The sequence below is a fragment of the Lissotriton helveticus genome, chromosome 5_1, assembly GCF_964261635.1.
Source record: "Lissotriton helveticus chromosome 5_1, aLisHel1.1, whole genome shotgun sequence".
In the NCBI taxonomy this organism is placed as follows: domain Eukaryota; kingdom Metazoa; phylum Chordata; class Amphibia; order Caudata; family Salamandridae; genus Lissotriton; species Lissotriton helveticus.
This window is the reverse complement of record NC_136065.1, coordinates 2104376498-2104402849: the sequence shown is the minus strand read 5'-3', so window position 1 is coordinate 2104402849 and position 26352 is coordinate 2104376498. Positions and strand designations below refer to the sequence as shown.

General features: G+C 44.7%; 1 protein-coding gene across 1 annotated transcript in view; it reads left to right on the top strand.

Annotated features, from left to right (window-relative positions):
* The window catches only part of ADAMTS13 (ADAM metallopeptidase with thrombospondin type 1 motif 13), a 271774-nt gene that overhangs the window by 207924 nt on the left and 37498 nt on the right, over positions 1-26352 (top strand). The window contains exons 25-27 of the mRNA XM_078646125.1: positions 2779-2964; positions 10978-11182; positions 13841-14189. Coding sequence (XP_078502251.1) covers positions 2779-2964; positions 10978-11182; positions 13841-14189 — 740 coding nt within the window. The remainder of the gene's footprint in view (positions 1-2778; positions 2965-10977; positions 11183-13840; positions 14190-26352) is intronic.

Below are 26352 nucleotides of genomic sequence, written 5' to 3'. Positions count from 1 at the left end.
TACCTTTTTTTTAAGTATTAATTATTTAAAAAAATTAAAAACCATTGTTATTTGTAATATCAATACATCTAAGTCACTTAAATACAACACATATTGCATTACAAATGCTATAGGTGTCACATTTGCGAAAGTAAAAACTATTGGCATTGTAAATGACAAAGCTATTAATTTAGCCATGTTCAAAACCAACATATAAGTAAAAAAAGTGTCATTTACAATACCAATAGCTCAAACTTTCCTGATGCGAGACCTATTGCATTGCAAATGCTTGTTGTTACAGCTTTGAGATGTGCCGGCCTAGACTTGCACACCTTGGCAAAATGACCCTTCTATTTGCATTTCGCACAATATTTCTCAACAGTGGGACATAAAGAAGCATTGTCCTAATGGATTCTGCTGCCACATCTATCACTCTAAAATTCTCTGTTTATCACCTATCTTCCCCCTCTTGTTCACAACATTCTCCACAGTGACTGTATGAACATTAGCTAATAGCCCAATCTGGTCCATACACTTAGTTGTAGTCTCCACATTTTTAGCTATTTCTAAAGCTTTGTCCAAAGTTAAGTCCTCAGTTGTTAAGAGCTTCTCTTGAATCCTTCTGCTATTAGTTTTCTCAACTAATTGATCTATTAACATTTCACCCTCAAATGCTCTATAATCACACGTCATGTTATGTATTAGAAAAAATATCTTTTTTTTTTTTTTTTAAACGTAGAAATTCACAAGAAAAACAAAAATGTAAAGTAACCGTATAGTTGGATGAATTTTTCACTGTGAACATTAACGTTTTGAACTAAAAAAAACACAGAAATTCACCAGTTATAGTTAGCAGCGTTAACTATAACTTGCGCCCCTGTCATGCTCTGCTCATGACCTTACAAATAACATCACTCATTACATGTTCTATGACATCATTTATGACATCTCAAATTAAATTACATTATTGATAATATCACTGATGACATCACCGAAGCGTTGTTTTCTCGCATATTGCTGTATAAATTGCTATGGATTTACACATAGCAAAGTTCATATACACAGTCAACCACAAATGTGGAACCCCTCGTTAAGTACGCTGTTCAATCTGTATACAACTGTTCAGAGAAAGCCAAACTTCCAAAACAAATGCCCTACTACGGACAGCTTTTATCTGTATCAAACCCCTGGCACACACCAAACCAACATTAAGAAATGAAGTTGATATCAGTAGAGACTTGAGTACTGTAGACAGTGTTTACTCTATAAAGAGAGTTTACTTTATACCACAATTTTTGCAAACACAGAAACTTTCATAAGAAATACACCACAGACTATTAAAAAATACCTACTAAGAAAAGTGTACACTCTATGAAACAGCTGTAAAAAACAACAGTATTTGCTAAAAATAACCAAGATCTGAAGGTGCTAAACATTCTAGTACCTGCACCGTTCATACTATGGTGACAACTTTACAGATAGTACACACATAGATTATGAGTGTATCCCTGCCTTGGGCACACCTTTAGTTCTTCTTAAGAAGACTCCAACACACGTTTGTTGTTGCTTAAGTAATTTTACTCTTTCTTAAAGTTGAAGGCATACATCCATTCAATATGGTTTCATCATGTTAAACAATCCATGTTTTTTAGGACTTTCTGCTTTTCACAAAATATTTAGTCGCTCCGATGCTTTTCGGGCTGCTTAGCCCTTTTTCAAGGAGCTCTTATATGTGACTCCGCTTCGATGCAGGTCTCTGATAAGGTGACCGTCTAAATCCGGGATCGAAAATCCACCCAAGCACATGTACCTAGGTTAGTACCTGTTGCACACAGTATTCTCTGTTCAGTAGAAATTGTCATGCTGAGACGATTCTCTTCAATAACTCAAAGCTGCTTAGAATACTTAGTATGTAGTATGTCGAATCTTTGCCCTGCTAGAAAACATTTTCTGCAGTGCCAAAATACTTATGTGGAGCATAATGAACACAGCATTACTCTTGAATACAAAGATTTATACCGTGTTCAATACCTCTTGACAGCCATGGTGTATTAGGAGGACATGCGTTTTCTAAATACTTACACCTATTAGCTGGACCCAAACTGTACTAAATTAAGTGAAAAATTAATATGGTAGTTATTCGTCACAATCTATATTCTAAAACAAACGAGCACACATTGGATTATGTCATCAGGGATGTCATTTGAGATGTCATCAGTGATGTCTTAAATGGTGTCATAGAACATGTTATGACTGTTGTCATATGTGAGGTCATAAGCAATGCTTGGTGGGGGCACAAGCTATAGTTAGCATTGCTAAGTACAACTGGTGAATTTCTGTGGTTTTTGTAGTTCGAAACGTTAATGTTCACACAGAGAAATTCACCTAACTAAAACCTTATTTTAACCTTTGTTTTTTCAGTGAATATATATATGTATACATATGAATGTGTCCATGTACATTTACTTCATTCTTAAAAATGCATTTATTTTTATTTTTGGAGGAACTCCTCCAAACTCCCCTTGTTTTTTAATTTTATTTTACTCTTAACCTCCCTTTACCTCTACCCTCCCAGAACACAAAATGTAATCTTTCCTCCCTGTAACTTCTACCCACCCCTAAAAGGTTGTAATCTTGTTCTATTCCTTCACCAACATTACCAGGATCCCTGATAATGGTAATTTGAGGGTGGGAAAATGTTGGGTAAGTTTAACAGATCACTTGTAATGCTGGTCCTTGTGTCTTCACTAGTCTCTTTATTAGACAGGGAGCTTGAATGGTTTACATTGCTTGCTGCAGGTGGCTGTACAAAGCAGACTCGTGCAGTGTGAGTTGTGGTGGAGGTGTGATGAGGGGTCTCCTGTATTGTGCCAAGCTGAGTATGGAACAGGAGGGACAGGAGGAGATTGTGCCAGACACCCAGTGCCACGGGCTTCCGCTGCCAGAGGTGCTGCCACCATGCAACCAACAGCCTTGTCCTGCAAGGTGAGTGCTCCTGATTCCAGCCCCGTGGTGGCGGCTCTTGAATCTGATTTTGGGTTCTAGCATGCCTGAAAATGTACCTGGTGACTGTTACTATGTTTCATCCATGGTACCTGGTGTTCAGGTGTCGCTACTAGTAGCATTGTGTTGTACGAAGCTATCCGTACTGATACAGTGATGTGAACGCTCAATAAGGGAGTCTTTGGGTCCATAGCGAAGAGAGGATACATGGGTACCAATTAAAACCGGGTGACCTCAGCTACAGATTAGGAGGTCCATTAGGATGGCGGATGGACAAAGTCCGTCCGCCATCCTGTCGGGGCAGGTACCGTCTGCCACAAGGGCGGAGGAACCGTGCCCCCAATTAGGATGCATCTGCCACAGTGACGGGTGCATCCCGCATTTATAACATTGCGGCGGACGGTGCTTGAAGCACCGGCTGCCACAATGTTACAAATGCTTCTTGTGCGTTTGACAGCACAACATGACAGGCACCGCGCGGTGCCTGCCATGTTGTGCTGGGAAACGCAGGGAGGTACCATAGGTACCCCCCATGTGCACCCCCCACACCCCCCCTTTAACCTGGGGGCCCACAACGGGCCCCCAATGCAGGAACCGTATGCCTTTTTGTGGCGGCATTGCCGCCACGGAAAGGCATTCCTCACAGGCCATCCTAATATGGCGGCGGTGTCAGGCCTTTTCCCCCGCGGTCGGCTTGCGACCGCGGCGGAAAAGGCCTGATATGGCGGCGGATGGTCTTCCCCTCCGTCACGGTCCCCCCTGCCATCGTAATATGGCAGGGGGAAGAAAGGTGGCGGATGGGCAAGGATGGCGGACGGATCGCCACCGCCTACATGGCGGTGGCGATCCGTCCGCCAACCTAATGGACCCCTAAGTGTGTAAGAGTAAAAATGGTTCTCTTGAAGAACAGAGTGAAGTTGAGTGTCGGGGGTGGGTATGACGGAACCACGCATTCTGTTGTAACATATGCTGTTACAACGCAGCTGTTACAATGCGAATGCCATTAACACGCACAACCTTTACCACGCATTTTTTTACAACGCATTTCTTTATCATGCGTCCTTTTACAACAAAGTTCACTGTAAAAGCACGAATGGTAAAGGTGTATGCATGGTAAAGGTTTCAGCAGTAAATATAAGTATTTTGCAGGTAAGAATAAACTCTTTCTATATATATGTATATATCTATATATATATATATATATATATATATAGATATATACATATATATATATATATATATATATATATATATATATATATATATATATATATATATATATATAGATAGATACATATACATACATGTATATATAAAGGGTTTATAATTTCCTGTAGAATACTTACATTTACGTGATAAAAGCATGCATGATAAAGGTATTTGCTTGTTAAAAACATATTTACAGGTAGGTACAAACACTTGTTTTGTATACACATGCATATATAAATATTTTATATATATATAGACACACGCATAAATGCATATGAATGTGAGAACATGATGCATAGCAAACATGGCCACACCGTTATTTCAAGGATATTCGTGAGGGGAAATTCTGACATGAAATTTGTCAGGGGCAGGCAAATACCCTGGGATCTGTTGAAGTTGAATTGAGGGTGGAAGTCATTCTGGCTGAAGCAAACTGCCTGATTCTGTAAATGTTTGTCGGCAGAGTGCAACATGCCCAGTTCTACAAAGGCATGGTGAAGAAGACACAACAATCTGAACATAAATCTTGAACTACAAAAGTTGGAGGTGAGCGTCAAAGATAGACAAAGCAAGTTTAAAAGGAGAAGTAGGGAGTAGAGTTTTGCATTAAACAGTACAAATATTTCTGGAGCACCTTCTCTATCCCTGGAGGTTCCAAACTAAAAACATAATCATTTTAAGATTAAAATTAAAGCAGAAACAAAGGAAAGTACTCAAAAGTAAGTTTTCCATAGAGAAGGAAGGGCCCCTTAATTACCGATTATTGCCCATTGTCAAATCCCATGAAACATAGTATATATTATATGTAAGGTGGAGTTATAAAGCGCAAGCAGAGTTGAGTCCACTGCAACAACAACAAGGTGACGGATGGACTGCTTGGGTTAATCTCAGCCACTGGCAGTCGTTCGGGCCGCATTCCAGTCCATCATTTCTCACACACACCCGCCACTCCAGGCAAAGGCCCACCTTATACAAATCAGCGCCGACCCTGCTCCCCATGGAAACAGTCCGTCCCAAGCTGCCAGGCAAAGTCCTCTCCAGAAGGGACCACAGGCAACCCCCAGGTCGGTTTTGCCATACTTGGGGCTTATCAATAGGTTGTAGCTTGAGTCCTATCGAACTGTAAGCACGGGACCCACGTTTGAGCATACCTGACGCACTTAAGGCATCAACAACAAGGTGATGGATGGAATGTTTAATTCAAGCAGTCCATCCATCACTTTTTAGCATACTTCAGTTCAACCGGTATGCACAGACATAGGTACTGTGCTCACAGTGCTACTGGAATCAAGCTGTACCTGATTAGCAAACCTAAATTAGGGCAAAACCAGTCTTGGGTTGCTTATGTTCAGATTATCCATGGACCTGGCCTGGCAGTTCGGGCTGGACTGCTCCATATGAAGCAGGGCCAAGACTGATTTGCATATGGCTTGGTCCAAACTGAGGTGGCATGGTGAGCAAAATGACAATGGACTGAGATGCAGCTCTGAGTAATTAGCAGTGGCTGAGGTTAATTCAGGCATTCCAGCCATAACTTTTTTGTATACTCCGGTGCAGCGCCCTAAATGTTATGGGAATGTCCAGGCATGGGTCCCGTTCCCTATTTGCCCCTGGAACCAAGCTCCACCAGACTGAGGAGCTACAACCAGGACAAAACTGGTCTCAGGATGCTTATATTTCGGTTCAGGGAAGACCTAGCCTGGCAATTTGGGTTGGACTGTTCCAGCAAGGTCAACGCTAATTTGCATTTGGCTGGATCCAAATAATGACGGGCTGGCATGCGGCCTGAGTAATTACCAGTGGCGGAGATTAACCAATCATCACTTTTTTTTATACTTCAGTGCAGGGTTGAATCAACATTTGTATTTACTTTCCAGATAGAGATTATGGGATGAGTCAGGACCACAAACACTCGAGTCTCTACAGACAACAATGGATTTAGGAATTGTTAATACTTCTGTACAACTATGTAGAAATTTATTGATTTTAAAGGCTGGTGTAATTAATACAAAACTGTAACTAAATGTATGGATCTGTATATATAGTTGCCATGGTTTGTGGGCATGCAGGTGCTATGTGTATGTTTGTTTGTATTTGATGGGTTAAAACAGTAAACTATTTCTATTCTTTTGTTTGGCCCAGTGAACAAAGTAAAGATGGCACTGAAGTACAGAGTAAGCATGGTTAATGGCGTACAGCATGAGGATGCACAGCCTGCTCTGCAGAGTGAGGGTTGATGTCTGGAGTACACAGTGAGGGAGGGCAGTCTAGAGCACAGAATAAAGACAAGTATCCTAGAGTGGGTATGAAGCGTGGTTAATCTGGGGTGCAGGGTAATGGTGGGTTTACTCACAGTCTGAGTAAGGATGTGCAATCTAGTATACCGAGTAAGGCTGAGTATCAAGCCGCACAAAGAGAAGGTGTAAAACCCAAAACAGACATTTGGGGTGAGTAAGCATGAGTAAACTGAGCTATAGCTTAAAGATTAGTACCGTAGAATACAGTGTATTGAAGGGTAACATGAAGTAGAGAGGTTTTTACTTATAGTAAAGAGAAAGGGTGGGCATCTAGGGTGTAGAAAGATGATGATAGTAACCTGGTGTTCAGAGTAAAGATGGGGGTATTGTAGGAGAGAGTAAGAATGGCAACTCTTGGGTACCAATCAAGGGAAAAAGTAAGCATAACTAGCAAACAGTTTGAGACTCGTTTGGGGGTAGGGACAAGTAGAGACAGAGGCAGGCGAAATCACGCGTAATGCTTATCTCAAGAGTGTGGGCATATGTGGGTGCAAGGGGAAGCAGTGCAATGCACTTTGAAAACTGGACTAGGCTGGCACAGATATAAGTTTGTAATAAACAAGTGGAGTAGTGTGGCACTCTGTGTGATGCAAGTTTAAATCAATCTTAAGTGGCTTGGGTGCTGACCGGTTGGCTCCCTCTGACCAGAGGGGAGTTATCGAATATGTCTGAGTAGGTACTGTCAACCTTGACAGAATAGCCAATCGCACTCCTTGGGGAGTTGTTTAGATCACTCCAATGTTTAATCAGAATTTCAAGTGAAGAGTACTCTTAAAGTAAACTAGAGAAGGTGAGTTCTCATTCAAATTTATTCATTTTTTCATTTTTTCAAATTTCTCTTTGGTATGAGCTGTTGCTTCACAGCTATATCAGCATTCCAGAACATTCCAAGGTTATTACAGATAATCCATACAATCAATTTTCCCAATGCATTTCGTGCTGAAAGCACTTCATCAGGGGAAACACATTTTCATCTATGAAAAAAAGTCAAATAAAGTATAATCAGAGATAAAGGGGCGGGCCACAGTCTATAAGAAAACATGTGATGAAGACATTTTAAAGCGCTACATATTGTTCACCAATGTGTTGGACATGCGAATAAACAACTGAAGTAACATTGTGCACCATCGACGTGTGTTCCCTGTACACGTCCATCCCACACAACAGGGGCATTGAAGCAATAGAGTTGTTTCTAATCAACCACGATATTAAACAAGACCTAAAGTTGTTTCTACTTGAATTATTACATTTCACCTTGTATCATAGTTATTTCTCCTGGAACGAACAATATTTCCAACAATTAGCTGGAACCTCCATGGGGAATTGTGCAGCCCCAAGCTTCGCAAATCTCTTCATGCACAGATTGGAACTGGAGCACATTCTAGAAAATCCCAGATGGCTGAACAAGATACACAAATGTTGGAGATACATAGATGACATCTTCTTAATATGGAAAGGACCATGTAGTGAAATTGAAGAATTCATGAAATACATCAATGAAATAGATGACCACATTCAGTTTACACACACCATCGGCAGTAGATCCATCCCATATCTGGATGTGTTAGTTTCTATACAGGATAACTGTTTCCTAACAGATGTGTACACAAAAAGAACTGACAGAAACAATTTATTGTCTTTTGACAGTTGTCACCCCATGTCATTGAAACGCCATCTACCTTTTTCTCAGCTGCTAAGGATGAAAAGGATATCGTCAAATGACCAAATTTATGAATCAAATGCCAACTTGATGATCACCAAATTCCGTGAACGGAAATATCCAGAAACCATTCTTGAGGAAGCCAAAATGAGAACTCAAACCTTCTCCAGGGGAGAGCTATTTAAAACACATGCGAAGGACACCAATCAGGACAGACCAGTATTTGTATCTAAATTTTCAAACCGGAGTGAACAAATTAAAAGAGTTATTTTGAAAAATTGGCAAATGGTAGAAAAGGAACCTGATTTTCAAGGACTCTTCACCAAACCTTTGTTTGCCTATCAAAGATCAAAGAATCTTAAGGATTTGATTGAAAAGGATCCACACAACGCGAACATCAGATACACAGGGACGATCCCATGTGCCAATTGTGGACACTGCAATAACATAATCCGCGGCAACAGCATTAACCATCCCACCACAGGCAAACTAAATGAACTTTTCACTAATGCCACTTGTGACTCAAAAACGTGGTTTACCTACTTAATTGCCCGTGTGGACTCCCATATGTGGGTAAAACAGAGAGGAAAATAAAAACTCGTATGACTGAACATAAAAGTACCATAAGAAATAAATCCACTAAGGCCCCTGTAGCCGTACACTACAATTCCAATAGTCACAACATCAGTCAGATTCGATTTATGGTTTTAGAGTGTGTTCCCGTGAAGCAAGGCTGGGACAACAAGAAAAGACTGCTCCAACGTGAGACATTTTGGATTAAAAAACTAAATTCCTGCAACCCAACAGGGTTGAATGAACGGCTGGAATACAGTTGCTTTCTATAGCACCCATTACCTGTTGTATAATTATGAACTCTGTAACTGGTATCAACTAACATTATCATTTTGCGATACACAGAATAGTTATTCATGCAAATTTAGTCTCCCATTTATTATTTGTCTATTGGTTTTAAAATGTGCAATATTATTTGAATTGTTCTACTCATTGTTCCTTCCCAACCGAGCGTTTCCAGCATTGTGTACATTCATTCCATGTTAAGTACCCCACTGCAACATGGCCGCCATACACATATACACTTCGATATCATTGTTTATTCATTCCACTTTCATTGGGTGAATCTGTTCATTTAATTCAATTTATTTTGTCGTACCCATTTACAAACTTCCAATGTTAGAATCTTGCATGCACTCAAAATCATTACGCATTTATATTCCTTTAATGGAATACCATTCTTTTCCGTGGTACGAGCGAGCTGACCCTGTTGACTGAGTTTAAGCGCAGGCGCATCACGCCGCAGGCTGTCACTGACTAAGGCTAAACTTACACGTCTTCCCGAACACTCGTCAGGTAAGCGGCACGCATTAATATACTCGAGCGAGTAGTTTCGACTCATATTTATACCTAACCACGGACTTTGATACAACCACTATTACGGAGACGGCATTAACGGGGGTATTGAATGAATCGTTGAACACGTGAGCACGGGTACTCTGAGATTTTAGTTCAGGCACACGGGGATGGTATCTTTTACAGACACTGGCTTTCTGATTTAAATATGAGCACATCGTCACTTTCACGAGTGATCGAGTTTCATCATTTCCACACACATGTCGTTTATTTTCTTTTACCCTCACGTCCCACAGATGAATTAGCTCAACGTTAACATACCATTACTTTCACTAATGATTGTGTTGCCCCACATCTTAAAAGCCTTTTCAGCCTATTTGTTTTATTCGCATGTCCAACACATTGGTGAACAATATGTAGCGCTTTAAAATGTCTTCATCACATGTTTTCTTATAGACTGTGGCCCGCCCCTTTATCTCTGATTATACTTTATTTGACTTTTTTTCATACATGAAAATGTGTTTCCCCTGATGAAGTGCTTTCAGCACGAAATGCATTGGGAAAATTGATTGTATGGATTATCTGTAATAACCTTGGAATGTTCTGGAATGCTGATATAGCTGTGAAGCAACAGCTCATACCAAAGAGAAATTTGAAAAAATGAATAAATTTGAATGAGAACTCACCTTCTCTAGTTTACTTTAAGAGTACTCTTCACTTGAAATTTTGATTAAACATTGGAGTGATCTAAACGACTCCCCAAGGAGTGCGATTGGCTATTCTGTCAAGGTTGACAGTACCTCTCAGACAGATATAAGTTTGCACAGGCCAGGTTTAGAGCCAAAATTTGTTACGGTGAATAGGACACACAAGAAAGGACACAGAAAGGTTCCTACAGGAAATGAATGATGTTCTTCAGCACTCATGGGGCTTGCAAAGAGTTGTACCCATGTTATGTTATGTTATGTTAATTTATTTTATAATGCGCACAGCTACCCAACAAGGGTTTCCCAGTGCAAGCCAACAGAATCTCAACAAAGCCCATAAAGCTGGCTCTGATATAGTTGGTGCAGATGCATGTGAAATCAATGTGATTGGCACACATGGTGATTGGCACAGGTAGTGGGTTGGGTCAGAAATGTTTGTGCAGATGATACTTTGCATATATGCGGACTGTCACCGAGGTTGGTTGGCAGATACAATGCAATGCACACATTGGGGATGGAAAATGTGGCATTGACACAGATGGATTGGAACAAAATGTATGATGCTGCAGATAGTGGTCAATGACACATATTGTAATGCATAAATGGTGACCAGCACTCTTGGTGGTTGGCATAGATAGGCTTAGACAAGAATTTACACAGATTGTGGATGGTTAAGATGACCATCAGCGCAGAGTTGTCACATAATATTTTGTTGCTCACTAGAGTATGTTTTCCTATTTTTTCATTGGATTAGGTGGACTGTTTTGGAAACTGGCGTGTGCTCTGCACCATGTGGCTATGGCACTGCCCAACAGAAGGTTGCCTGTGTCCAGTCTGAGAATGGCGTGGAGTCAGAGGTGGATCCAGAATTGTGCCCCTCCACAGACCGCCCTCCAGCTATCATCCCCTGCAGCGCAGGCCTCTGCTTCTATGGCTGGGATGTCAGCAAATGGGGCGAGGTATTGACCAATGCAAGCTTTGCGTTAATTCATGTTTATTCTGCTTCTCTCATTATCTGTTCTACTAAAATCCGAGTACTGAATTCACCTTTCTCTATTTTCTCTCACACAAATGTGCCTTTCTTTTTCCGTCTTATAGTTCTTCTGTTTTAGAGGTTTATCATCCCTACCCTCCTCAGTTCTACAGTTCACATTTTGCCACTCATGATACCTAACATTCCATCCTCCTTTTTCCTCTTTTTTTCAAGTTTTTATTTTGAATCCTGTCTGTGGAGGGTTCTTCCCAGCTGAGCAAATAGATGAATTTACCTTCATGCTGCATTCTCTGAATTTATGCACTGATTTAATTGACTTATTGCTCTTTGCATGTTCGTATCTTTTGAGATAAGATTGGCATTTGTATAACATGTTGTATGTTCCCTAGAATGCGACTGCCACACATCTCTGGGTAGTCTCAGGCTGTGCTGCTGCTTTGGTCTAGGCTGTCTTGAATGTGCAATGCCCAACACCACTGGGAGGAACTCTGACAGGGTCTGAGAGGGTGTTGTTGTGGGGCGAGGGCAGAACCTCATGATCAGTTGTTGCATACATTACATGTATGAGTTCAGGTAGTGAGTGGTTGTGTTTGCTCAGAGTAGTTGATCTTGTGTTCAGTGGGCGGCTCGAAGTCAGGTGTTTGGTTCATGTCTGCTCGCTGTGGTGTTTGATTGTGCCTCGTGCTGCATCTTAGACCATGAGATTCTATGTTGTGTTGGCAGCTTGGATTGAAGTCTTCAGGTTTTGATGTGTGTAAGGGTTCAGGCCACTTGAAGCTACGTGAAAGAGTGTAGAAGAGTAGATGTGTGAAGGGACATAAGCCTGCAGTAGGACTTTGCTTCTGTGGTGGTTCACACCCCCGAAAGTGTATGAGTGCGCGGTGTAAGCAACTGCAGTAAATGGCCTCCACTGTACATCCAATGAGAACCCAGAAAAGCTCTCCCATCCCGGGCAGGAATAGGAAACACCACCATTTTAAAACCTTCATTTTAGTTTTGCTGATTTTTTTCACAACTTATATCTAACAATATCCTGGGGGTTATTATTTATTGAATGCCATTGCTATTACCACTTACAAGGTTTCCTGTGAGAATTGGTCATTATATACCGATTCTGATTCTTCCTGCGCAGAATGTGCATGTCCCACTATTTACTAGGCCTTTTTCATCCTGATTAATGTCAGCAGGTTTGACTTGCTGAGAGTTGTCTGGGGAAAAATCCAGCAGTCGGATTTTATTGATAAAATCTGACAAACTCCTAATTCTGAAATCCATGCAAACGGGTTTGCACAGGTGTCGGAATTTAACGAGCCACTGGTAATTGAGTGTCCTTACAGGGAATACTCATGAATGGCGGTGGCGCCACATGCTAGATATGTCTGATCACAGGTAGCCCACTGCCTTCATCCAGTTCTCTCACTGGGTCGGTAGAAAGAGACTTTGTGCCATGCACTTGTTGCGGAAAGGATAAATATCCTATAGCGAATGATCGGTGCGACCCGAGACCCACAGTGTAGAGAATGTGTCATGCATCTCTCTGGTGTCAGCTACATGTTTCTGCCCTCTCTAAAGGTCAGAGGCATTCATCAGGACAGGTACATAGCTCAGTTGTACATAGCTCAGTTGATCCCTATCAATTCGTAATAGATGTTGTTTCTTCGGTAGAATGGGTAAAGGAAGAAAAGAAAGAGTCCAACGAATCTTGTGTGCTGTACAACGCAGGAAATATTGGCCCACCTTTCTTGGTCACTTGACCTATAATGTGATAAAAAAATACAGAGGTCACACGTATTGCATTATCACTTTTTACTCAAGAGACCCAGAGAGGAGAGGCAATTTTCCCTCCGCTGTACAGCACATTGCTGTTTGTATTTTACAGAAAGGGCCAAAATATTGGTGGCAGGAACTCTCCTCAGATGATTGTGTGATTATAGTTTCTCCCTTATCCACATGTAAGAGTCTCTGTTTTGGAACATTTCTTCTTTAGGGGTTTGGTCATCATTGGATTCTCAATGACATGGAGTTTTGCAGATTCTAATTCCCCCAGAGTTTGCAGAGTTATGATAATCTGTGTACAATCAGCATAGGTGAATCAGGTTAGGTTGAAGGAAAAGATGAGTTCCTGGTAGTGATGTCAGAGAAATGGTGACCTGAAGTGGAGAGGTAACTGAGCTTTGGGATCTCTGGGCTGGGTGGTGGAAGAGGTTTGGTTGAACGGGATAGTCCTACATCGCTGTGGCTGCATTGGAGACAGGAGGAGATTCCGCCTAGGATCCTGCAGATGACGGATTTCAGAACAATCTTAGGAGAATAAGGAAATATGGGCCAGATGTACAAATCTTAATGTTCAAGATCAGCTTCAACATTCACATCAGCAACAGACAGCAACAGTCACGTATGCGAGCACACCCACTGCATTGTAAGGTTCAAGCATAAGTCTGATTTTTCATGTTCTCTCTTCTGTAACCTTTTTCCAATTGCTCTGTGGGGCCTTTCCTTGTTTTTATGTTACACTTTGCTTTGTGCCAATGTCCTAAAATCTGTTTATTTCAATTTACTCTCATGATTGTAAACTGACTTATTAGGACAAGTAATTCCATGATTTGTTGTTTTTTCCCCTAAGTGTTCAGTGACCTGTGGAAATGGGGTACAGAGTCGACAAGATTTCTGCATCAATTCGAAGACCCGCCAGGAAGCGAACCCGATCTTCTGCAGCAACTCCCCGAAGCCCATCACTTTACGCGGCTGCTTTATTCGGCCCTGTGTCAAGCTACCTGCACCGAGCAGCCACCCTGACACTCGGCGCCAAGGGCCCTCGGTGGGTCCACCCACGATGACCTCTGTGGCACAGATTAATACAGAACAGCCACGTTTTAAAAGTTTGGTGATGCCCACTGGTCCTGTTGTTACTGAACCTCCATCGCAGCACCCCACAGAGCCTCCTAAAGCTACAGACCAGGATGAAGATGGCAGTTATGTACCGATTAAATACTTTCTGTTGTTAAATATAAAAATCTGTGATAAGACTGTAGTGTTCTTTTACTAAGCTTTGAATCCTATGTCAAAATATTGTATAAAAAAATCAGGCACACCAAATTATTTAATAACATTAACATACATTTTTATCCAAATTGTAAGTGACTGTATGACTGAAATACCACCATATGACATTGGGAAAAACCAGTGATAGTCCTTTCTGTTGTAATTATAAAGACTAAGGGTCACATGCATCAGTGTAGGCTTTTGCGATTCCTTAATTGCGCTTATTAAGGAATCGCAATTAAAGAATCTCAAAAGCCTAAGCCTATGCATGTAGGAATCGCTATTAAAATAGCGATTCCTAAACATGCCTTAATTGCGACTGGCAAATTGCGACTCGCAATTAAGGAATTAATGGGATATTGCATGCGCAATTTGCGAGTACCCAATAGGTACTCGCAAATTGCGCATACAATTTCAAGGGTGCAAGGGTGTCAAAAAGACACCTGTGCACCCCTGAAATTGATCTGTGCACACATGTTGCGCACACACACATGCCCCAAGGGCGTGTGTGTGTGTGGGGCATGTGTGTGTGTGTGTAACCTACAACTTTGAAAAATGCACTGCAGCGGACCCAAATAGCAAAATCGCTATTTTAAAAAGCATCTTGCATTTAAGCAATCGCAATTTGCGATACCAGTCGCAAAGGGGCAGATTATAAGAATCTGCCCGCTTGCGACCGGTTTTTGCCTTGATGCATGTGCCCCTAAGGGCCTGAGCCGCTCCCACACCACCAAACAGGGCCATCAGCCGCCTGCCAGATTATGAGTTTCCTCGTGGTGTGACAGGAGGTCCTTCGGCATTCCCAAGGTGGTGCCTTCTAAAAAGACACTGCAATGGGAACTCCAAAGCTTGTTTCTGCACGGGCCGAAATGCACACCGAAATGCACACCGTTGTGCATTTCGTTCCCTGCAGGAACTGTGGGTGCACACATACATGGTGGCACAACATGTGCCCCCTGCATGCACCCCCCTGCATTGACGCCTAAAGGGGCAACCAGAGTTACCTATCTGCCACCCTTTTCATGGCAGCCTCACCGACGTGGATAGGGTCGCAGTGAGGAATTTCATAATATGCTTGGTGATGCAGCAGCGGCAGCACCAAGCAAATTGCAGCCTCAGCCCGCTGCGCTACAGCCAAGGATCGCAGATCTCTGGTGTTTGCGGCGGTCTCAAAATAGTCCGACCGTCGTACTTGTAATATGGCAGTCATACCACTGGAGTAGCAGTCCATGACCATCACCGCACCTCCACCACGGGTTCGTGGTCAGCTGGACCACCAAACTCATAATCAGGCCCTAAAAAACCGCAAATAGGATTGCCAAATTAAGATTAATTAGTTGTAATTATTAAATATTGCCTTGTTTGAAAATATGAAAACTTAAAAATTACCCAAAAATTACATCTATCTATGTTGCTGTAATATTATCTTTTTAGTACACAAATAAAGCCCAGTGTATAAGTATCAGGAAATACAATGGCACAATGAGGTTCATCTGCATATTTGAGATATTTCTACTTTTCTCCTATCTCAAGTAATTAAGGGTAGCTAGTAGCATCAACTCTAGCAGTGCTTAAATTGTACAAAAAGAAAATAAGTGCCACAGCCCTCTTCAGGAGGTCACCGCAGCCTGTACCACCCACTTTCCCTGCCAGCGCTGCCAATAGCGGTACCAACACAACTACTTACCATCACACTCAAGTGTGATATTTCAGTCTATCCCAGGCCACTCAACTGTTTAAATGGCATAGAATAGTCTTAATTGTGGCTTTTACAATACATTGAATTATTAAGCAATGTTGTTGTGATCATCTCATAACTAGACAGACAGCGTCACCATATGATAAACTATCATTTGTGGCGGTTTTGAGAATTAAGTGCCGGTGCCAAGCACCGACAATCCACTTCGTTCCACATTTCCGGGTCTATGTCCTTACCGCCATGAAACCGACTGGTGTCCGAGCGCTTTATAAGTCTCTTTAACTTCAACTTCAACTTCACTGGCTGAAATTAAGCACTGACACTCTTGGATTCAGTTGAGCGAAAGCCAGCTTGTGCTTCTTTTAAAATGTCGTAAGGTAGTAGGTAGTAGGTATGCACACAGATTTTTCTAATGAGAGCTTGTGCGGCGGGCTGAAAACGCCTGCAGCATTAGCTCCCGTAGAAAACAGGATGTTTCAAATTGTTTAGTGCCCCCAGACACTAAATGAGGCACCAAATGAGGAGGCAGTGGATAGACGGATACACTGCTAGGGGCCACCAATGTCTCTTTCCGACAGCCTTTCCATCTTGGAAAGGCCGACATGGAATGGCTGTCGGAAATTGACATCATAATGCCAATGGCTGAAATGCCATCCTTAAGGGATTATGAGAAGTTTCGGACTGACCGGCTTGCAGACGAAGGCAGCGTTGTTCGGTCCCTCTGACTGCTGTCTCTTACCGCACTCATCGTAATGCGTCAGTCGGACCTCAGCAGTAGATTCCAGTCAGACCGTTGGTTGCAGTCCGACCAATCTAGATACTAGGCATCGTAATTAGGCCTTAGTGTCAGTGATTTTTTTTGACCAATAGTTTTGTACTTAATAAGTATAGGAGCAAGATATTGCGGTAAATGTAAATCCATATTTGTAAAGCGCGAACAACTCACCCTTATGGGTCTCAAGGCACTGGGGGCCGTCATGGAAATTAAGTGAGCTATTGCCCAGAGTCACATGGTGCTGAGCTGAGCTACCGCCAGAACCGGTGATCGAACTGTGAATCCTATGCTCCGAAGTCAGCTGCTATGGCCGCTGCACCACACCTCTCCACTGACATTTGTAAACAATGTTGTTTACCACAATATTGTGTCAGTGATCCCTTTTGTATATCTTTAAATATTTATTTTATTTTAATTTTATTTAAGGAGTTCTATATAGCGGTGACACGACCCGAGGGGTATCAGAGCGCTTTACAGCAACATAAACAACAGATATCAGAAATAATCACAGTACAATAATAACACAGATTCTAGATGATTATCAGTCAGTTTCTGGTAGTAAAAGTACCGTTTCGGGGGCTAGTCATTCACAGTGAGTGTAAAGAATTTCGATTGAGGAGTTGAGCATTGCATCTTTGAGTAAACTTTATGGGAGTGGTAAACGTAACTAGTTGGGGATTTCAGGATGGGACTGAGCAGCTAATTTCCAGAGAGATAGAGATGCCGGTTGAGAAGAAATTCTATTAGTTGTCTCTTGAAGCTTATTAAGGAGGGGTTAGTTCTGAAATGTGTTGGGAGAGAATTCCAAATTTTGGGGGCATTGCCTGAGAAAGAGCAACAAAGCGCTTTTTGTTTATGTCTTTTGGGGAGGTTGAGAAAGAGCGTGTTGGTTTACCAGTGTGTTGCGCTTTATAGGTGAGACAGGCAGTTTTGAAACGTGCTTCGAATTTTGGTGCCCGTTTTGAAGCCCAGAGGGATGTGATTGTGTTTCTTTGCTTCTGTGACCATTCTTGCTGCTGCATTTAGGGTGATTCTCATGGGGTCTATGTGTGCTTTGGCTGCTACGGTGAGTGTGGCATTTCCATAGTTTAGTCTGGACAGAATTAGTGCTTGCTTTGTGGTTTTCGGTCATTTGGAGGTAGGAAGGACTTGATTTTGTTGAGGAGTTTTGAACTGTAGAAATCACCCTTTGCAGCGGACCTTATGTGAGAGCTCATGTTTAGTCTCCAGCCCAGAGAGATCCCCATAGATTTGGCTAAGTCAGCTAGAGTAAGCATGCTGTTCAGAGAGTCTAGGTTATTTAACCAGTCTTGGAAACTGTGGAGGGTGGTTGTGATTAGAGAAGACAAGAATTTGAGTTTTTTTCTAGATTGAGTTTGAGGTGGTTGTGTGAGAGCCAGTTTTATACTTTTAAGAGTGTGTAGTTAAGTCGTTCAGAGAGGATTTTTCTACGTAGATCTTGGTGTCATCGGCATAGAGGTGATAGGAGATATTTGCTTGTTTTAGAATGGTAGTGAGGGTTTCCATGTAAATGTTGAACAGTGTGGGAGTGAGGACTGGGCCTTGCAGGACACCTTGGGTTAGGGGTGAAATGTCAGACATCGAGTTGTTGAGTTTTATTAGTTGGGATTGGTTATGCAAAAATGAGATGAACCATTTCAGAACAGTGTCATCAGCTCCGATCCGTTGTTGTAGTGCATCTAAAAGTAACTTGTGAACTATCGTGTCTAAAGCCGCCGATAGGTCTAGGAGGACGAGCAGACTGCATCTGTTCGTGTTGAGGGATTTATGGATGTCATCTGGTAGGTTGAGTACAGCTGATTCAGTGCTGCATCCCTTCCTAAAACCTGACTGTTGTAATTCGAGTTGCTTATTGGAGTCCACATTTCTCGAGGACTTTTGCTAGGATTGAAAGATTGGTGATTGGTCTGAAATTCTTGGGATTGTTCGCGTCAGAGTCCGTTTTTTCTAGAATGGGGGTGATTTGGCCTTGTTGGAGGCAGTCGGCCATCAGCCTGTTGTTCAGGGAGCTGTGTATGATCTTGGTTCATAGAAAGTTTAAGGTGTGGTTGAAGCTTTTAGCCAGGGAATCAGTGATTGGGTCTACATAGTGGGGGGAGGTTTGGATTTGGCAATCACCATGGAGATGCTCTCCTCTGTGAGCTCCGTGAGAGGTTTGAAAGCCTTCCAACTCTTGGGTGTTAGAGAGGGGCCTTGGGGATCGAGGAGTAATCTAGGGTTGGGTTTATCTCCGTTGTGGGCGAACAGTTGCTGGGTTGAGCCTGTTTATGATAATCCAGGGAGAGCTTAATGTTGGTGATTTTCTCATTGAAGAATTTGGCCAGGTTGTCACAGTGTAATTTTGAGGCAGGAGGTTTCTTTGGTAGTTTAGAGGTTTGTTGTCAGATGATGTTGAAAGGTTCTTTGGGGCGTTTTTTTTGCTTTGTCTAGGGCATTCCGCAAGATAGTGGCTTTCTGTTTGAGGGTGTGTTTTTGTAATTCCTGCATTCTTTTCTGCGCTGGTAAAGGTTGGTTGTGGATGGGATTGCTCTCCAGAGTCTTTCAGCGGCTCTTACTTGTCTCATTCCACAGTTGAAGTCTTTGTTGAACCAGGATCTTGAAAGGGTGTCTCTGACCCTTTTGAGTTTCAGGGGGGCTAGTTGGTCCAGGGCAGTTTTCATCATCGAATTGTAGAGGGTAGTGAGCTCATCCGTATTAAGGTTGTCTGTGGTAGGCAGGAGTAGAGATGACATTGTGTTCGATGCATGTGGGCTGCTGAATTCATATCTATAGCATAGATCGCCGCCTAGTGTTGGGTCCGGATGATTGCACATTGTTGTCCTGGAAGAGTCTTCGAAGTATCATGAGATAGGTGGCTCCTCCCCTGGACTACAGTGCGCATGGGCATCGACTCCATCCTTAGATTGTTTTTTTTTCCGCCATTGGGTTCGGATGTGATTTCGTTAACTCCGGTTCGGAATCGATATAAAACTTTTTCGAGGCCAAAAGGCCTTCTTCTAACCGTCGGTATTGTTTGCGTTCGGTGCCCGACGTCTTCCAACTCATCGAGTCGGATATCCGGGGGGTCGTGTGACTCTGCGGGGATCGAGGCCCAGTCGACGCAGCAAGACTTTCGACGGCATGGAACGGAGTCCGTTCAAGAAGTGTCCCGTGTGTGGATCCAAGTACCCACACATCGATGTCCACCCAGTCTGCAACAAATGCCTGTCGCCGGTCCACGACGAGGCCAATTGTATGGCCTGTTCCAGGTTTCGTTCAAAGAAAACGATCAAGCTTCGGCGCGTAGCGCGACTCGAGGCCCGGCGATCGGCTCCGGCACCGGTGGACATCTTCGTCGACGCAGAAGCGGACGAGCAACAGGTTCAACTACAGATTTCACCCCCATCGGTGGTCGTCGAGTCCGACTATGAAGCGGACGCCGAAGGCCAAGACGTGGAGGAAGTCGTCGACGAGGTAGGGGACGACGACGAGGTCTATGGGGCCATGGAAGATAGCTCGGAGGAAGAGCTATACCCCGTTCGTACTCTTACAAAGGCTCAGGTCAAGGGATCGCCACATGGCCTTACCCAAGACCTTACACCACGATCCACGGCCCCGCCTTCCGGCCCGGCTACGGACACTTCAGCGGAGCCGCCATTGTCGAAATCGAAACCGAAACTAAAACCAACGGTGTCGACAAAGACAAAGATGGCCGAGGCGCCATCGAAACCAAAGACGTCTGCTACCCCATCAACGCTGTCGTCTTCGCAGGCCTCAAAGCCAAAGAAAGCTACCGACCCAGCCAAGGTGCCAAAAGTGGTCAAGGAGCCAAGCTCGGGGAAGGCCGTCCAATCGGCGTCGAGCAAGGCAGTCGAGCCCAAATCTAACAAGGCTGTCGTGACTGCATCGGACAAGGCCGTCAAGGGCGCAGAGCCGAAGTCTGGGGTCCCGAAGCCGAAGGTCAAGGCTGCCGATCCGAAGCCGTCAGCGTCGACGTCTGCGGCCGCGGACAAAGAGCGTAGCGCACCGGTAAAAGATGCTCCTGCGCCTCGATCGGAGAAACAGAAAACATCCACGCTCGGGTCTTCCCCTGAGGGCGGACCCAGGTTATCGCTCGGGTCGACGAAACCTTCCGCTTCCTTTGCGAAGCAGGTCTCGGACTCCCTCCAGCGACTCAGGGACAAGGCTTCTGCGTCGGAACCGAAGACACCTTCCGCCCCGAAGCCAGCTGTCCCGACGCAAAAAACTTCGACGCCGATCCTCTTCACGTTACCGCCTAAGGTGGCGCCGAAGGCCTTTGCACCACGGTCGGTGCCCAGAGACTCCGTATTGTCGACGCCAATTCACCCGGCTGGGTGTTTGGAGCATCGACAACACTCTTTAGAGGAACAGTCAGAGCGTTTCATCGATGCCGACACCGGAAAGCTTACGCTTTACAAGAGGAAGATTACAGCATCGAAGCCCTTGAAATCATTCACAATTCCCCTAAAGCGCAAAAAGCCTGCACCTGACACACCAGTCTTGGTTGAGCCAATGGTTCCACAACCTCTAAGAGGCACATCACCCTCACCCACTTATTCTGATGGAGAGGATGGAGGGGAGCAAGATGAGGAGTACAGTTTTCCTACCAACGCAGAGCCTGATGAGCAACAGGACTCGTGGGTGGAGGCAGGTGATCAAGGGGATCAGCATGCAGTCCATGACCCTCAGGTGTACAACGTCAAGACTTCTCCCACTGAGGATTCTACGGCATTTCATGCTTTGATTGAGAGGGCAGCTAAAAACCATGATGTTGACATGCATGCTGACCCTGTGGAGGCTGACTTCCTTTTTGACACTTTCTCCACTGCTGAAAAAACTGTCAAGACTCTTCCAATGCTAAAAGGGGTCCTTAGGCATGCTGCGGACATTTTCAAAGAGCCCACAAGGTCAAGGGTTGTTAACCCTAGAATTGAGAAAAAATACAGACCGGCGCCTGGCGATCCAACATACATAAAGGGCCAGTTGCCATTGGACTCTTTGGTGGTCTCTAATGCCCGCAAACGGGCGAACTCGCAAACCACGGGTGAAGCTCCTCCCCCAGACAAGGAGTCAAAAGTGCTGGAGGCATCAGGGAAGCGAGTAGCAGCTCAGGCGGCCAACATCTGGTGTATCTCAGACACGCAGGCACTATTGGCCAGATACGACAGGGCACACTATGACACCCTAGAGACCCTGTTGCAACACCTACCAGATCCGTTTAAGGAGGGAGCTGAGATGCTTGTCCAAGAGGGCAAGCTCATTTCCAACGCAGCTATAAAGTGTGCACTAGACGTTGAGGACACAGCAGCGAGAGCAATCAACACTAGCGTGATGTTGAGGCGTCAAGCATGGCTCCGTATCTCAGGGTTCAAGCCAGAGATTCAGACTACCATCCTCAACCAGCCGGTGAACCCGGACAGGTTATTTGGTCCAGAGGTGGATTCCACCCTGGAAAAAATTAAGAAAGATACTGAGACTGCCAAGTCCATGGGGGCTCTCCAGTCCCAACAGTTTCGAGGGAACACTTTTCGTCGCTCAGGCAATCGAGGTGTTAACAGAGGCCAGATGTCACAGCAGTCGCAGTTCAATAAAGGTGGGGCGCGATCCTCGTACAGCAAGCAGAGTAGAGGAGGATACCGGGGAAACAGCTCCAAGGGCAGAGGCAGAGGCAACAACAGTTCCCGCTCCTCTGCCACCAACAAACAGTGGCTCCCTGTCACTGCCCCCCGACCATCCAACACCTGTCGGGGGGAGACTCCAGCAGTTCCTGCCGGTCTGGAAGTCCATCACCACAGACAGGCGGGTCAGGAAACTTATCCAGTTCGGCTATTGTTTGGAGCTAACATCCACTCCACCCAACATACCCCCACAACACCGTCCTATGTCAGCAGAGCATTTGCACTTATTGCAGCAGGAGGTTCTTGCAATGCTGCAAAAAGGCGCAATAGAGCTCGTGCCGGTGGAGGAAGAAGGGACAGGGGTGTATTCCCTGTACTTCTTAATCCCAAAGAAGGACGGGTCACTCAGACCTATTCTAGACATACGGCCCCTGAACCAGTACATTCTCTCAGAACACTTCCATATGCTAACACTGCAGCAGGTTCTTCCATTGCTAAACCAGGGAGACTTCCTCACAACCTTAGACCTCAAGGATGCTTACTTTCACATCCCGCTCCATCCTTCCCACAGGAAATACCTCAGGTTCACCATCCAGAACAGGCATTACCAATTCAAGGTCCTTCCCTTCGGAGTGACCACAGCCCCCAGAGTGTTCACGAAATGTCTGGCGACAGTGGCGGCGCACCTCAGGAGACAGAACGTCGATGTCTACCCTTATCTGGACGACTGGCTGGTCCAAGCAAAGTCAGCCCAGCAGTGCGCAGCCGACATGTCCCACACCACTCACCTTCTTCACAGTCTGGGGTTTTCACTAAACTATCCAAAGTCGCACCTTCAGCCAGCCCATGTGCGGCAGTATTTGGGCGCGACGATAGACACTCTGGCGGCCACAGCTCGGCCAAACGCAGTGAGGATAGGCAACATCCAGTCGCTCATCCAAAAATTCAGACCACAACACTCACTTCCTGCGAGAGTGTTCATGCAGTTGATAGGCATGATGGCCTCCTGCATCTTCATAGTCCCGCACGCACGGTTGCATATGCATCCGCTACAGGAATGCTTGGCACATCAGTGGACTCAGGCTCAAGGACAGTTAAGAGACCTAGTGTTGGTGACCGGTCGGGCATACAACTCTCTGCATTGGTGGAATCCACACAACCTTTGCAAGGGCCGACCGTTCCAAGAGCCTGTGCCACAGATTGTCCTGACGACGGACGCATCTCTCCAGGGATGGGGAGCTCATGTGCTCCACTACACGGTGCAGGGACTATGGACGATGCAGCAAAGGAAGATGCACATCGACTACCTAGAACTGATGGCAATCTTCATGGCACTCAAGTCCTTCAAAGTACATCTGTGCAACAAAGTCGTGTTGATCCGGACGGACAACATGACAGCCATGTACTACATCCAAAAGCAGGGAGGTACACACTCTCCACAGTTGTCTCATCTGGCTCAGAGCATGTGGAAGTGGGCCATTCAGAGGAACATCTTCCTCATGGCGGAACACCTCCCGGGCAAGGACAATCAGATGGCGGATCTGCTCAGCAGGTACAGCCACCAGATGCAAGAGTGGGAGTTACATCCATCAGTACTCCGCCAGTACTTCCAGCAGTGGGGTCATCCAGAGATCAACCTGTTTGCCACAAAGGAAAACACAAAATGCCAAAGCTTTGCCGCCAGGTTCCCTCACCCACAGTCGCAGGGCAATGCGATATGGATGAACTGGTCAGGCAGATTTGCGTACGCTTTTCCCCCAGCACCTCTCATACCGCTGGTGGCAAGAAAGCTAAAGCAGCACTCGATGACACTCATCCTGGTTGCTCCAACGTGGGCACGCCAACCATGGTACACCACGTTTCTAGAACTCTCCGTGGTACCGCATCAAAGGCTGCACCTCACGCCCAGGCTCTTGACGCAGAACCATGGCGACATTCAGCATCCAGATCCGCAACAGCTCAATCTGGCGATCTGGCTCCTGAGGTCTTAGAGTTTGGCTACCTTAATCTACCTCCTGAATGCATGGACATCATCCGGGAGGCAAGAAAGCCCACTACCCGCGCTTGCTATGCAGCGAAATGGAAGCGGTTTGTCATTTACTGCACAGAACACAATATCAACCCGCTGGATGCATCCATTCCTAATATCATCTGCTATTTGTTACATCTTTACAAATGCAATCTGGCATATGCTTCCATTCGGATACACTTATCCGCCATAGCGGCTTATCTTCAGAACAGGCAGCATCTCTCTGTCTTCAGGGTGCCTGCCATTAAAGCATTCCTTGAAGGGCTGAAGCGGGTCATCCCCCCTAGGACCCCGCCAGCTCCTATGTGGAACCTCAATGTGGTCCTCACCAGGTTGATGGGTCCCCCGTTTGAGCCTCTACATTCATGTGAGATTCAGTTCTTGACATGGAAAGTGGCTTTTCTCATTGCCATCACGTCTCTACGACGCGTTAGTGAGCTACAGGCGCTCACCGTACAGGAGCCATTTATACAAATTCATTCTAACAGGGTGGTGCTGCGCACTAACCCTAAGTTTCTTCCTAAGGTGGTGTCGCAATTTCATGTCAATCAAACCATCGAACTGCCCGCATTCTTTCCAAACCCTGAAACAGTAGCAGAAAGAATGCTCCACATGCTTGATGTCAAAAGAGCGTTAATGTACTACATTGACAGAACGAAAGATTTTAGAAAGACACAACAGCTCTTTGTTGCCTTCTCGGCCCAGCACAAAGGCAACCCCATTTCCAAAGCAGGAATAGCCAGGTGGATCGTTAAGTGTATTCAGATTTGCTATCACAAAGCTAAGCGCACTTTAACGGTCCCCCCTAGGGCCCACTCCACACGTAAGTTGGGGGCCTCCATGGCGTTCCTAGGTAATATTCCTTTGGAAGACATTTGTAGAGCAGCCACATGGTCTACACCACATACGTTTACTAAACACTACTGTATAGATGTGCACTCCAAGCAGCAGGCAGCTGTAGGACAGCCTGTTCTTAAAACACTTTTTCAGACTTCTGCAACTGGCACGGGCGGCCGCCGTTAATGGAGGGACTGCTATGTATTCTATGCTATAGATATGAATTCAGCAGCCCACATGCCTCGAACTGAATATGCTACTTACCAGTATGCATCTGTTCTTGGCATGTAGGGCTGCTGACATTCATATCGCCCGCCCTCCTCCCCGGCGCCCGTAGCGGTTGCAGACTTTTTTCTTGCATTTACTCTTAGGCATGGCCATCGCTTACACTATTACACTCCATCTTTGCCACAATGGCTAAAAACAATCTAAGGATGGAGTCGATGCCCATGCGCACTGTAGTCCAGGGGAGGAGCCACCTATCTCGTGATACTTCGAAGACTCTTCCAGGACAACAATGTGCAATCATCCGGACCCAACACTAGGCGGCGATCTATGCTATAGATATGAATGTCAGCAGCCCTACATGCCAAGAACAGATGCATAGTAAGTAGCATATTCATTCTTCCATGTCAGTTAGAGGGATTGGATTGAGGTTTCTGCACCATTGATGGGTAATCCAAGATCGGTTAGGAGGCGCTGTAGCTTGGTTGATGTCAAACAGAATGATATGGTGGTCGCCCAGTTGATTGGGGGAATGCTGTTTATGGAAGAAGTTGTGGCCTAACGGCTAGTGCAGTCAACCTAGAATCTGGGAAACCAAGTTCGAGTCTCGGCAACAACGCTCAATATCCTGTGATTCTGAGCAAATCACCTAATCTCTCTGTGCCTAACAAAAATGAATGTGTCCATCTGTAATGCAATTGGTGTTCATGTAATGCACTCTGATACCTTTGGATCAAGTTTGCGCTATATAAATCTCTGAAAATAAATTGCTTATTAATTTGTTTTGGGCTATGATAAAATCTAAGGTAGAGCCTTTGCTTTGGTTTTGTCCCTTGCAGTGTTGGGTAAGATGTTTGCTGAGTAGGAGTTTGTTTAATGACTGTATTAA